The 15320-nt window shown below is 41.4% G+C and overlaps 1 protein-coding gene across 1 annotated transcript in view; it reads left to right on the top strand.

The window, feature by feature from the left end:
- Positions 1-13543, top strand: part of LOC149127783 (uncharacterized) — a 65764-nt gene extending 52221 nt beyond the window's left edge. Inside the window, exon 6 of the mRNA XM_089326999.1 lies at positions 12969-13543. Coding sequence (XP_089183125.1) covers positions 12969-12983 — 15 coding nt within the window. The 3' untranslated portion in view covers positions 12984-13543. The remainder of the gene's footprint in view (positions 1-12968) is intronic.
- Positions 13544-15320: the final 1777 nt, after the last annotated feature.

Genomic DNA, 15320 nt, shown 5'->3' on the forward strand with positions numbered 1-15320 from the left:
AATTTCAGGATTGTTTTTTCTAGATCTGAAAAGAATGTCCTTGGTATTTTGATCGAGATCACATTGAATCTGTAAATTGCTTTCAGTAGTATGGAATTCTTTTAAAAAATATTTTTTCATTTTATTTGAAATGCAGAGTTACAGAGAGACAGAGGCAGAGGGGGGAGGGAGAGGGGGGTCCTCCATCCACCAGTTCTCTCCTCAGACAACCCCAGTAGTATGTATATTTTAATGATATTGATTCTTCCAGCCCATGAACATGGAAGATTTTTCCACTTTTTGGTGTCTTCTATTTCTTTCTTTAATGCATTATAATTTTCATCATAGAAAGCTTTGATGCCCTTGGTTAAATTTATTCTAAGGTTTTCAATTTTTTTTTTGTAGCTATTGTGACTGGGATTATTTTAGAGGTTCTTTCTCAGCTATGGCATTGTCTGTATAGAAAAACTATTGATTTTTGTGTGTTAATTTTATATCCTGCCACTTTACCAAATTCTTATGAGTTCCAATAGTCTCTTAGTTGTTTCTTTTGGATCCCATATATATGGAATCATGTCATCTGTAAATAGCGATCATTTGACTTCCTCCTTCCCAATTTATTTCCCTTTGCTTTCTTTTTCTTGTCTAATGGCTCTGGCTAAAACTTCCAGGACTATATCGAATAGCAGTGGTGAGAGTGGGCATCCTTATCTGGTTCCAGATCTTAGTTGATATGCTTCCAACATTTTCCCACTCAGTTAGATGCTGGCCATAGGTTTGACATAAATTTCCATGATTGTGTTGAGGAATGATCATTCTATCCCCAATTTGCTTATGGTTTTCATCATGAAAGGATGTTGTATTTTATCAGATGTTTCTCTGCATCTGTTGAGATAATCATATGGTTTTTGTTCTTCAGTTTGTTAAGGTGATGTATCACATTGATTGATTTGTGAAGACTGAATCATCCCTGTGTACCAGAGATAAATATCATTTGATCCAGTGAGTGATATTTTTGATGTGCTATTGGATTCGATTGGCTAAGATTTTGTTGAGGATTTTCGCATCTATGTTCATTAGGGAAATTCATCTATAGTTTTCTTTTTCTGTTGTATCTTTTTCAGGTTTAGAAATTAAGGTGATGCTGGCTTCATAGAAGGAGTTTGGGAGGTTCCCCCCTTCAATTGTTTTGAATGACTTAAGAACTGAAATTAGTTCTTTTTTTAAATATCTGGTAGAATTCAGCAGTGAATCCATCCAGTTCTTAACCTCTCTTTGTTGGGAGTGTCTTTATCACTGATTCATTTTCCATCTTGGTTATTGGGCTTTTTATGTCTTATGTGTCTTCATGACTCAATTTTGGTAGCATCTATGTATCCATTGTTTTTCTCCTAATTTTCCTAATTTGTTAGCATGAAGCTCTTTGTAGTAATTCCTGATGATTCTTTTTATTTCTGTGGTACCTGTTGTTACATTTTTTTATCTCTGCTTTTATTGATTTGGATCTTCTCCCTCTTTTTTTTGTTATTTGGGCAAATGGTTTATCCATCTTGTTTATATTTTCAAAAAACAGGTCTTTGTTTTGCTGATCTTTTGTATTTTTTTTTAATTTTTTCCCTAATTTTAATCATTTCTTAAGTCCTACTAGTGTTGGGTTTGATTTTCTGTTGTTTTTCTACTTACTTGAGATGCATTGATAGCTCATTTATTTGATGCCTTTCCAATTTCTTGATGTAGGTACCAACTGGTATAAACTTTCCTCTTAAGACTACTTTTGCTGTATCCCATAAGTTTTGATATGTTTCCAAAATTTTTTAATTCTCTTTTTATTTCTTCTATGACCCACTGTTCATTCAGGAGTATCTTGTTCAGTTTCCATGTGTTTGCATATGTTCCACAGATTCTTGAGTTGCTGATCTCCATCTTCATTCCATTGTGGTCAGAGAAGATACATGATATGATTTTGAATTTTTTGAATTTGCTGAGACTTGCTTTATGGCCTAGAATGTGATAAATGGTAGAGAAAGTGTTTCATGCACTGGTGAAAAGAATGTGCATTCTGCAGCTATAGGATGCAAAGTTCTGTAGGTATCTATGAGGTCCATTTGGACTATAGTATCAATAACTCTGTTGTTTCCTTGCTGAAAATTTGTCTGATTTGTCACTGCTGAAAGTAGGATATTCAAATCCCCCAATACTGTTATATTGAAGGCTATGTCTCCCTTTAAATACCTTAACATTTTTTTATAGCCAGGTGCACTGTAATTAGGTGCATATAAATTTATTATAGTCACATCTTCCTATTAAATTGGCAATTAATCATTACCTAGTACCCTTCTTAGTCTCTTTGAACAGTTTTTGTGTTAAAGTCTATTTTGTATTATGTTAGGATGGCTAAACCAGGTCTTCTTTAGTTTCAGTTAGCATGGAATATCTTTTTCCATCCTTCAACTTTCAGTCTGTGTGTATCTTTGTTGGTGAGATGTGTTTCTTGTAGGCAACAAATAGATAGATCTTGTTTATTCATTCTTTCAGCCAGTCTGTATCATTTACTGGAAAGTTGAGGCCATTTACATGAAAGATGACTATTTTTTTAAAGATTTATTTATTTATTTGAAAGGCAGAGTTACACAGAAAGAGAAGGAGAGGTAGAGAGAGTCTTCCATCCACTGTTTCACTCCCCAGTTGGCTGCCTTGGCCAGAGCTGCAGTGATCTAAAGCCAGGAGCTAGGAGCTTCTTCCAGGTCTCCCATGCAGGTACAGGGGCCCAAGGACTTTGTATCTTCTACTGCTTTCCCAGGCCACAGCAGAGCACTGGATTGAAAGTTGAGCTGCTGAGACTTAAACTGGCACTCATATGGGATGCCGGCACTGCAGGAGGCAGCTTTACCTGCTACGCCACAGCTCCAGCCCCGATCAAGGTGACTATTGATAATTAACAATTTGTCCCTGCCATTTGTGCATTAATATTCCTATTGTTTACTTTGGATTTCCTTTGTACCTTTACTTGGAGATTTTCTGCCTTCACATTCTTTAATATTGATGATCATATTTCTGTGTTTGCGTATAGCACATCCTTAAACATCTTTTGTAAGGCTGGAAGAATGGTGACAAATTCTTTTTTTTAAGATTTACTTATTTGAAAGTCAGAGGAACACTGAGAGAAAAGGAGAGACAGAGACAGAGGTCTTCCAAACCGCTGGTTCTCTTCCCAATTGGCCACAACAACCGGAGCTGCGCTAATCTGAAGCCAGGAGCCAGGATTTTCTTCCGGGTCTCCCACGTGGGTGCAGGGGCCCAAGGACTTGAGCCAGTTTGTACTGCTTTCCTGGGCCATAACAGAGAGCTGGATAGGAAGTGGAGCATCCTGTACTCAAACTGGCACCCATGTTGAATGCTGACACTGTGGGTGGCGGTTTTGTCTACTATGCCGCAGTGCCAACCCCAACAAATTCTTTCAATTTCTGTTTGTGGTAAAGAGTCTTTATTTACCCTTTATTCAAAAATCAGAACTTTGCTGGCTATAGTATTCTGGGTTGGCAGGTTTTTTTTTTTCCCTGTTAAACTTGCAAACTTGCACTATATCTCACCATTATCTCCTAGCCTATAGGGTTTCTGATAAGAAGTCCGGAGCCAGGAGCTTCTTTCCAGGTCTCCCACATGGGGAACAAGTTCCCCGGGAGTTTGGGCCATCTTCCACTACTTTACCTGGTGCATTAGCAGGGGAGTGGAATGGAAGTGAAGCAGCCAGGACTTGAACCAGAGCTCACTTGGGATGCTGGCACCACCAGCTGCGGCTTAACCTGCTATGCTACAGCACTGGCCCTGATCATTTCCTTTGGTACAGATGTTTCTAATTTTAATGTAATTCATGTAAATAAGTCTTTGTTTTATGAGTAATATTCTTGATCTTTACCTGCCACCAAGGTCCTGCAGTTTATTTCCTGTGTTATCTTCCAGACGTTGCACTATTTTATTTTTCACATAGATTATTATCTTCCTGGATTTAATTTTGGTGCAAGGTACAATATAGAAGTCAGTTGTTTTCCCATATATATAGTCAGTGACCTTCACCAATTATTGAAAACATTCAATTATTAAATAAACTTTTTTTTAAAAAAAGGAAAATATTATTTGAAAAGCAGAGTTATAGAGAGGCAGAGAGAGAGAGATCTTCCATCTGCTGGTTCTCTCCCCAAATGGCTGCAATTGCCAGAGCTGAGCTGATCTGAAGCCAGGAGCCAGGAGCTTCCTCCAGGTCTCCCACATGGGTGCAGGGGCCCACAGACTTGGGCCATCTTCCACTGCTTTTCCAGGTGCATTAGCAGGAAGGTGGATCAGAAATGGAGTAGTCAAGACTTGAAACAATGCCCATATGAGATGCTGGCACTGCAAGCTGGGTCTTTAACTCGCTGCCCCACAGTGCTGTCCCCTGTTAATATTTTCTTTCAGTGGCACCCTTGTCACAACTTAATTATGTATATATATATATGTATATATATATATGTATTTTTACTTCTAGACTCAACCCTGATGCTTTGATTTCTTTGTCTAATTTTGTGTCACTTCTGACAATATTGAACTTTACCTGAGCTCTGTAGCCCAGAAACACAGGGACAGAGGAATCCTGCATGCTTCTCTTTCTCAGAAATAGTTTATTGCAAAGAACAATTCTTCCCCAGATGACTTAGATAATACTCACCTTGCCAGTTTGACTTGAGAGCACTAATTGCCACATATTCATCCTAAATGCACCTGCTAATTGAAGTGTCTGTTATTTAAATACCTTTATAAAAAATTAGACTTCTTATACTTCTGTGCTAAGAGCCAGGTACCCAGGCAAAACTTCTGCAGAGCCTGGGAGATTGGGCTGCTTTCTTCATTGCTTAACTTCCAATGAAATGGCTCCAAAAGAACTTAAGGAAAAACTTTGATTTTTAAAGCAGGTGAGAATCCTATTTACTTTTTAAATAGTATTTTATATAGGTACATATATTACACGTACACACATTTGTATGAATCTGAAAAGGATAGAAAAGAGTTTGTCACTACAATTTCTCTAATGGAAATGCTTCAAGGAAAGTGAGGTAGGGGAAATATCTTTCCCACACTTACCCTTACAATCTCACCTTTTTGTTATTTCAGACACACTCCCTCCAAATTTCCATTTGTGTTACAGAGGTGTTTAGCTGAAATATTTATCTGAATCGAACCATCAAAAGCAAGTATTTATTAACTGACTTGATCAATTTAATTAAGCTTGTCTCCTCCCACAAGAACCTGAACTTTGAACCTTCAGCCACCCAAAGTGGCATGCAGAATAGCTGCTCCTTAGCTTTCCTTACTTTGCCCTATAAAATAAATAATACTCCAAAGAAAGATAGTCCCTGAAGCTTATTTTCTTTTTCCTATAAAAGAAGAGCTATTGATCTGGCACTGTGGTATAGTGAGTTAAGCAACCACTTCGAATACCTGGCATCTCATATCTGGGTACTAGTTGGAGTCCCAGCTGCTCCTCTCCTGAACCTGGTTCCTGTTAATGTGCCTGGGAAGGTAGCAGATGGTGGTACAAGTACTTAGGCCCCTGCCACCCCTGCGAGGAGACCAGGATGGAGTTGCTGGCTCTTCTCTTTGGCCTGGTCCAATCCAGTGGCTGCTACAGCCATTTAGGAAGTGAACCTGAAGAAAGAAGATCTTTGTCCTTTTCTCTGTTGCTGTGCCTTTCTAATAAATAAATCTTTGAAAAAGGAAAGAAGGGAGGAAGGAAGGAAGCCTGTTTCCACCTGACCCCTCAAATGTTTGCATCTGATCAGAACATTCTTATTCCAATAGTCTGCTGCCCCTTGTTGCAGTTTCCTTTTGAATAATTTCTATCTTTGGTAAGTCCAGTTTTGTTTTCATTTAACAATACCCATGCCTTACTTGCTATCATGGCTTTAAAATACATGTTAATATCTGGTTCAGTAAATTTTTCCAGTTTGTCAATGCAGAGTTTTTATTTTGGTGAACGTTTCCCAAGGAAATTATTCAAAGTAAATAAAATAGTTCATATTTATCACATTATCTATCAAAACTGAAATGCATAAATTGTGATTGATTTAAAAAGTAGACTAAGTTTCCCTTAAAACAAATGACCAGATAATGATTCAAGGACAACCACCATACCACTCAACAGGCCTTAAATGATAAAATTTAAGAGAGAAATAAATGCTAAAAAGACTAGATTCAAGCCGGTGCTGCGGCCGGCGCACCACACTGATCCGATGGCAGGAGCCAGGTACTTCTCCTGGTCTCCCATGCAGGTGCAGGGCCCAAGTACTTGGACCATCCTCCACTGCATTCCTGGGCCATAGCAGAGAGCTGGCCTGGAAGAGGGGCAACCGGGAGAGAATCCGGCACCCTGACTGGGACTAGAACCCGGTGTGCCGGCTCCGCTAGGTGGAGGATTAGCCTGTTGAGCTGAGGCGCCAGCTTCCCACTACCTTTTGAAGATATGTGTGTATGTGTGCATATATGTAGACAGACAGACATAGCATGGGGCAAGACAAACTGACCATCTTCCCCCACCCCTCCCCCAATCCCTTGAGATAATCTCCCTCCTCCAATACGTGTTTATTCTGGTCTGCGCTGGGCCACACATGGAAAGGGAACCTCGTCTGACTTGCGTCCTCACTGAGGAGGCCAACATTCCTCCACGTCCCCATCTCACGCCCACTCCAGGGTCTGCCTCGGGAAGTGCTGCAAGGCTGGGGTGCAGTCAGGCACCAAGGCCCTGCCTGTGGTCCTCAAACACGGGGTGTGACTAAGAAGGAGCTGGAAGCCCAGGTAGCAAGACTCTGCCGGCCAGAGGAGAGTGGTAGGTGAGGGGAGGGACAGAGCCCAATACAGCACTTGCCTTCTCCCGCCCCCTCCAGTTCTGCTGCTTCCAGCAGGCATGCAAAGCCCAGGCGGAAAACCAGGAACCCGAGGAGGGGAAAGAGGAGAGATGGAGGCAGAAGAGAACAAGGCTGGGGGCTCAGGTCACGCAGGTCAGGCCAGCGCTGGGGCCCCAGGAGTGGGACGGGAACTGTGACTCACACCTCTCTGCTCCCTGACAGATGAGGGTGAGAAGGGCAGCGGCAGTGAAGACGCATGCTCGGGCAGCGAGAGTGAACAGGAGAGGGGTGACAGGGATGAGGCGAGTGACAAGAATGGCAGTGGCGAGCAGGAGAGCCCAGGCCTCCTGGGACAAGCAGATGATCTGGCTGCGATGCCGATCTAGAGGACGATGCCGACTCTGACGAGCACGATGAGCCTGTGGTGCAGTGACAGTGACTCGGACAGCAGCGGAGACGCAGGTGCTTAGCGGAATCACAGGCAGAGCGCCAGTCCCCGCCCCTGTGGCAGGGAGCACTTGGCCCAGGGGGACAGCAGTGAGCCTGCAGCCTCTGACTCCCAGGAAGCCGACAGTGCCTGAGCCCCAGGGCTGGCACAGGCACCGTTACTGATCAGCTGCACAAGATTAAAACTAGCGATGGACTCTCTACTGCTCTTCACCCGGAAAGGAGTTATTTACCCTGCTGCTGTGAATAACAACAACACAACAGACAAATCCCAAATCTCCAAGTGGAACCATTCAACTGAATGTTTACAACTTAATAAAACCCAATTGAAAAACAGGCAGAGTTTGAATAGACAGTTCTTCAAAAAGCATGTTCAACTGACCAATAGGAACATTAAGAAGATGCTTAATAACTACTAGTCATGTAGGAAATGCAAATCAAAACCACATTAAGCTATTATGTTGTATCTCTTAGTATAAAAAAAACAAAATAAGTGTAGGTGAGGATGAGCAGCAGTTGGGACCCTGTGCACTGCTGGTGGGAATTTGAAATGCTGCAGTCATTGCACAAGACAGCACAGCATGTTCTGAATACAAACACAGCACTCCTGTATGAACCAGCCACTCCACTTCTAGCTATGTTCCTAAAGAAGTGAAAGCAGGTTCCAGAAGCGAGAAATTGTGCAACCATGTAAATTACAGCATTATTCACAACAGTCAACAGGTGGAAGCAAACCAACATCCATCAACAGACAAATGGATAAATGTGGTAAATACATAGGATGATGGAATATTATTCAGCTATAAAAAGGAAATGCTGACATATGTTACAGGAGGGATGAACCCTAAAGACATTACATTAAATAAACTGGCTACAAAAGGGCAAATATTCTATGATACCTCTTGTAAGAGGTGTTAAAGTAGTCCAATTCATAGAGAAAGAAAGTAGAATGGGAGTTACCAAGGGCTGGGACAAAGGGAGAAGGGGGAATGGTTCAGTTGGTACAGGGTTTCAGTTAGGATAGATGAGAAAATTCTGGAGATGGATTGTCATGCAGTTATACAACATAAATGCTGATAGTGTTTCAAGATGGCAGAATAGGAAGGGAGCTTACTACTCTAGTCTAGATGAAGATGGTTAAGAAAAATAAAGGTGAGAGGCTGCAACCTCAGGGAACAGTTAGGGAGAAAAAGGCAGAAGAAACCATTAGAGGGACACTGTGCATCTACGTGGAGGGTGTGGATGCACACAACTCAGGACCCCAGCGACCAAAAGCCTCAGCACCAGCTTTGGAGTGAGGAGACACCAGACTGCTGCAGGCCAAGCCACTGGCAAGAAGGCTGTGGGAAGAGTCTGGTTTGAGTCTGGCTTGGAGCCTTGAGGGGGGACAGTGAACCTGCCAACCTAGAGGGAAAAAAGAGGGTTTCTGTTTCTCCCTGACCCGCCGGCACCAGTGGCCTGTCCTGTGACGAGCTGAGAGGGCAGGCAGCATTTTGGACACACATCACAGCCGCGCTCGCTGGTGTCTATGTGCCCAGCAACCAGCCGAGAGGAAACGCCCAAGTCTGGGTGGGATAACTGACAGGGGGCTGGGTGCCCGTAACTGTGGGAGCCTCGTGTGCTATGACTGTGAAAACACGGGCTGCATCGGAGGGCGCAGGGTGTGGCTGGGTCTCGGGGCAGTCACTGTGGTGGCTCATCATGCTGGAGGTCCCTGATTCCCTGGTGAGGGTCACTGCTACAGGATCCATGTCCACCCGAGGACTGCAGGGATACTTTGACACGATCAGAAAAGATCTTCACCACAAAACGTTGTAGTCAAACTCTCCACAGTAAAGCATAAAAGATTCTAAAATGTGCATGAGAGAAATGCCAGGTTACTTTCAGAGGCTCTCCAATTAGACTCACAGCTGAATTCTCATCAGAAATGAGATATATTCCAAGTCTTAAGAGAAAAAAACTGTCAACCTGGAATACTGTACTCTGCAAAGCTCTCATTTACAAATGAAGGTGAAATAAAGACCTTCCACAACAGAGATTGAGTTTGTCAGTACTCGTCCAGCATTACAAAAGGTACTTAAGGATGCACTACACACAGAAACATGGTCATCACTATGAGAGAAGATGAGGGCAGGATATCTCCCAGTAAAAGTACAAAGGAAATCCAAAGTAAACAATAGGAATGTTTATGGGGAAATGGCAGGGCCAAGTCCTTACTTATCAATAGTCAACTTGAATGTAAATGGCCTCAACTCTCTAGTAAAAAGGCACAGACTGGCTGAATGGATTAAAAAACAAAACCCATCTATCTGCTGCCTACAAGAAACACATCTCACCAAAAAAGACACATGCAGACTGAAAGTCAAAGGATGAAAAAAGATATTCCATGATATCAGAAAGCTCTCTGCTATGGCCTGGGAAAGCAGGAGAGGATGGTCCAAGTCTTTGGGCCCCTACTCCCACGTGGGAGACCTGGAGTTAGCTCCTGGCCCGGATCAATGCAGCTCCGGCCATTGCGGCCAATTGGGGAGTGGACTATCAGATGGAAGACCCCCCTCTCTCTCTTTCTCTCTCTCTCTCTGCCTCTCCTCTCTCTGTGCAACTCTTTTGAATAAATAAATAATAAATAAATCTTTTAAAAAAAAACCTACTTTCAGCAATGGACAGATCAAGCAAACAGAATATCTGCAAGCAAACAGTAGAGTTAACACTATAGACCAAATGGACCAAACAGATAACTACAGAACTTTTCATCCTACAAATGCAGAATGCACATTCTTCTCACCAGTGCATGGAACCTTCTCTAGGGTAGACCACATGCTAGGCCATAAAGCAAGTCAAAGCAAATAAAAAAATCAAAATCATATCATGCATCTTCTCTGACTACAATGGAATGAAGCTGGAAATCAGCAACTCAGTAATCTCTAGAACATATGCAACACATGGAGACTGAACAATATGCTCCTGAATGAACAGTGGGTCACTGAAGAAATCAGAAAAGAAATTTAAAAATTTATGGAAATGAATAAAGATGAAAATACAACATAGCAAAACTTATGGGATATGGCAAAAGCAGTGTTAAGAGGAAAGTATATAGCAATTGGTGCCTATATCAAGAATTAGAAAGATACCAAATAAATGAGCTATCAATGCATCTCAATGATGTAGAAAAACAATAACCAAACTCAAAAACAGTACAAGAAAAGAAATAATGAAAATTAGAGAACAATAAAATTGAAACCCAAAAATTCAAAAGATCAGAGAAAAGTGAAGCTGGCTTTTTGAAAAAATAAAACTGACATTGGCCCAACTAACCAAAAAAAAAAAAAAAAAAAAAAAAGAGGAGACCTAAATCAATGAAATTGATATGAAAAAGGATATGGAATAGATACCACAGAAATAAAAACAATCATCAGAAACTACTACAAATAGCTGTATGCCAACAAAATGGGAAACCTACAGGAAAGAATAGACTCTTGGACACATACAACTTAACTATATTGCGCCATGAAGACATAGAAAACCTAAACAAAACAATAAGCAAAACAGAAATTGAATTAAGAATAACTACTCTCCCAGCAAAGAAAAGCCCAGAACCCAGTGGCATCACTGCTGAATTCTACCAGACATTTAAAGAAGTACTAACTCCAATTCTTCTAAAGCTATTCAAAAACAATTAAAAGGGACGGAATCCTCCTAAATTCTTTCTATGAAGCCAGCATCACCTTAAATCCTAAACCTGGAAAAGATACAACAGAGAAAGAGAACTACAGACCCGTTTCTCTGATGAATATAGATGCAAATTCCAATCAAATCCAACATCAGAAAGATCATTCACTTAGACCAAGAGGGATGGTTCAACATTCACAAATCAATGTGATACAGCACATTAACAAATTGAAGAACCAAAACCATATGATTATCTCCATAGATACATAGAGAGCATCTGATAAAGTTTAACACCCTTTCATGATGAAAACTCTAAGCAAATTGTATATAGAAGAAATATTCCTCAAGGCAATGTATGAAAAACCCAAGACCAGCTTCATAGTGAATGGGGGAAAGTTGGAAGCATTCCCACAGAGATCCAGAACCAGACAAGGATACCCACCCTCATTATTGCTATTCAATGTCACCCTGGAAGTTTCAGCCACAGTCATTAGGGAAGAAAAAGAAATCAAAGGGATACAAATTAAAAAGGGGGACGTCAAACTATCCCTGTTTAGAGATGACATGATTCTATATATAGGGGATCCAGAAGACTCCACTAAGAAACTACTGGAAATCATAGAAGAGTTTGGTAAAGTGGCAGGATATAAAATCAACACACAAAAATCAACAGCCTTTGTATACATAGACAATGCCATGGCTAAGAAAGAACTTCTAAGATCAATGAAAAAAAAATCAAATGCCTTGGAATAAATTTAACAAAGGATGGCAAAGATCTCTACAATGAAAATTACAAAACATTAAAGAAACAGAAGCCACAAAAAAGAAAAAAAAAAAAAGGAAAAATCTTCCATGTTCATGGGTTGGAAGAATCAGTGTCATCACATTGTCCACACTAGCAAAAGCAGTTTACAGATTCAATGCAACCAACCAACATGCCAAGGACATTCTTCTCAGATACAAAAAAAAAATGCTAAAATTCATATAGAAACACAGGAAACCTCGAATAGCTAACGGAATCCTATACAACTAAAATAAAGCTGGAGGCATCACAATACCAGATTTCAAGACATACTACAGGGCAGTTAGAATCAAAACAAACTGGTACTGGCCAAAAACAGATGGATAGACTAATGGAATTGAATAGAAATGCCAGAAATCAACCCACGCATCCATAACCAACTTATCTTTGACAAAGGAGCTAAAATCAATCCCTGGAGCAAGGACAGTCTCTTCAACAAGTGGTGCTGGGACAACTGGATCTCCACAGGCAGAAGTATGAAGAAGGACTCTTACCTTCACCTTATACAAAGATCTGCTCAAAATGGATTAAAGATCTAAATCTACGATGCAATACCATCAAATTATTAGAGAACATTGGGGAAACCTTGAAAGACACTGGCATAGGCAAAGAGTTCTTAGAAAAAAACCCCAGAGGCACAGGTAAGCAAAGTCAAATTGACAGTGAGATCACATGAAATTAAGAAGCTTCTGTATTGCAAAAGACACACTCAAAGTGAAGATGAACCAACAGAATGGGAGAAATTACTTGCAAACTATGCAATTGATAAAGGATTAATAACAGAATATATAAAGAGATCAAGAAACTCAACAACAATACAAACAACCCAGTTAAGAAACAGGCAAAGGACTCAAACGGGACTTTTTCAAAAAGAGGAAATCCAAACGGCCCACAGACACGTGAAAAAAATGCTCAGGATCACTAGCCATAAGGGAAATGCAAATCTAAACCACCCCTGTTAGAAGAGCTTTCATACAGAAATCAACAAATGCTGGCAAGAATGTGGGGAAAAAGGTACCCTAATCCACTATTGGTGGGAACGTAAACTTGTACAGTCACTGTGGAAGACAGTATGGAGATACCTCAGAAATCTGAATACAGACCTACCATATGACCCAGCCATCACACTCCTTAGAATTTACCCAAAACCAAATTAGCATATGAGAGAGTTATCTGTACCCTCATGTTTATTGCAGGTCCATTCACAATAGCTAAGATGTGGAATCAACTGAAGACTGGATCAAGAAATTATGGGATATGTACACTATGGAATACTACACAGCAGTAAAAAAAAATGAAATCCAGTCATTTGCCACAAAATGGATGAAACTGGAAAACGCATCACTTAGTGAAATACTCCGGTCCCAAATGCACATACCATGTTGTCTCTGATCTGTGATAATTAACAGAGCATCTAAAAGGTAATCTGAAATAGTGAAATTAATACTTTGAGATGAAATAACTTTGAACAGCCCATGTTGACATTTGAGGAACATTTTTCTTCTTCATACAATTTGTTGAACTCTTTACATAGTATAGAGTTCACCGTATGTGTTATAAAGTTAACTGCAAATAGATCTTAGTAAAAAAATAAGAATGGGACTAGGAGAGGGAGGAGGAAAAGAGCTGGAAGTATGGGTGGGAGGGCAGGTACAATGGGAAGAATCACTACATTCCTAAAATTGTATTTATGAAATGCGTAAGTTTGTATTCCTTAAGTGAAAGTTTTATGGGGAAAAAAACTCTAAATAAAAAACAGCAACTAAAAAAACAACGTGAATGTTACAAAATTACACTTAAAATAGTTAAAATTATAAATTTTATGCTGCATTTTTCCATATATACACATAAAACCACCACATAATTACTAGAATAACTAGAAAAAAATTATATAACAACAACTTTGGAAGAAGATGTGAAGAAATTAGGACCCTCAGAGCTTGCTGTGGAAAAATACAGTGGTACAGATGCTTTATAAAACAGTGCTTAAGGCCGGTGCTGCAGCTCACTAGGCTAATCCTCCGCCTGCGGTGCTGGCACCCCGGGTTCTAGTCCCGGTTGGGGTACCGGATTCTGTCCCGGCTGCTCCTCTTCCAGTGCAGCTCTCTGCTGTGGCCCGGGAGTGCAGTGGAGGATGGCCCAAGTCCTTGGGCCCTGCACCCGCATGGGAGACCAGGAGGAAACCCTGGCTCCTTGCTTCAGATCGGCGTAGCACACCAGCCATAGCGGCCATTTGAGGGTTAAACCAAAGGAAAGGAAGACCTTTCTCTCTGTCTCAAATACCAAAGTACTCAGCAATTCCACTCTGAGGTACATGCCCAAGAGAACTGAAAACAGATGTCAACACAAAAACTTGCTCATGAATGTTCATACAACAATCACGCATTATGGTCCCTAAGTGAAGACCATGTAAATTTATGCCAACTTATGAATGGATTACAACATGTGGTACACCCACACAATGGAATACCGAGGAATAAAAATGTTTAGGAACAGCCAGATGCATGCTACCATACGGATGAACCTTGGAAACACCATGCTAAGTGAAAATCAATCACAGGGGCCAGGTGCTATGGTGTAGCGGGTAAAGCCACTGCCTGCAGCACTGGCATCCCATATGGGCGCCGGTTCTAGTCCTGGCTGCTCCACTTCTGATCCAGCTCTCTGCTGTGGCCTGGGGAAGCAGAAGACAGCCAAACTCCTCTGGTCCCTGCACCTGTGTGGGAGACCCAGAAGAAGCTCCTGGCTTCAGATTGGCACAGCTCTAACCATTGCAGACAAATAGGGAGTGAACCAGCGGGTGGAAGACCTCCCTCTCTCTCTCTCTGCCTCTCCTCCTTTCTGTGTAACTCTTTCAAGTAAATAACTAAAAAAAAAGAAAAAAAAAGATTTAAATACTAACCAAAAGTCTCGTAAGGCTCATTGTCTTTCTTACTTTCACTGCCACTGCTTGAGATTTCGGAATTATCAGGAAACTCAAACACATCAGCAGGCTTGTGCTTCTGACCAGCTTTCTGGAAGTGAAGAAAACCAAAGTCACTGAACTGGTGCTAACGCACACCAGCAGCAAGCTGCTGGACTTAACAAGGACACTCTTGCTCCTGCTGCCGCCTAGAGAAGCTAGCCACTCTGCTGTTCTCCAGGAGACAGAGGCCTCTGGAATTCTAAGGCCGGCCTGGCAAACCTTTTCTACAAAGCACCAGAGAGCATTTCAGGCTTTGCAGGTCACAAGGTTTCCACTGCAGAGGGAAAGCCCGCAGGGACAGCGCAGCCAGGAATGCACAGGGCCGGCTTCCCACACAATCTACTCAGAGATGCAGACCTCTGCATTTCACATCATCTTCATGGCACACAACATATCCTTTTTAGTTTATTTTGGCTATTTAAAAATCATCCTTCGTTCCCAGGCTTGTGTATAAAGAGGTAGTAGGCTGGTTTTGCCCCCCAGGCCATAGCTTGCCTAGATCCCTAAAGAGAACGGTGGGCTGTCTCCCCAGAAACATGCCTGCCACCTGGACGTGCACAGCTCTGGGAGCACAGGGGCTGAC

The sequence above is a fragment of the Oryctolagus cuniculus genome, chromosome 2 (genome assembly GCF_051225735.1).
Source record: "Oryctolagus cuniculus isolate XC-2025 breed Fujian yellow rabbit chromosome 2, ASM5122573v1, whole genome shotgun sequence".
Lineage (NCBI taxonomy): Eukaryota > Metazoa > Chordata > Mammalia > Lagomorpha > Leporidae > Oryctolagus > Oryctolagus cuniculus.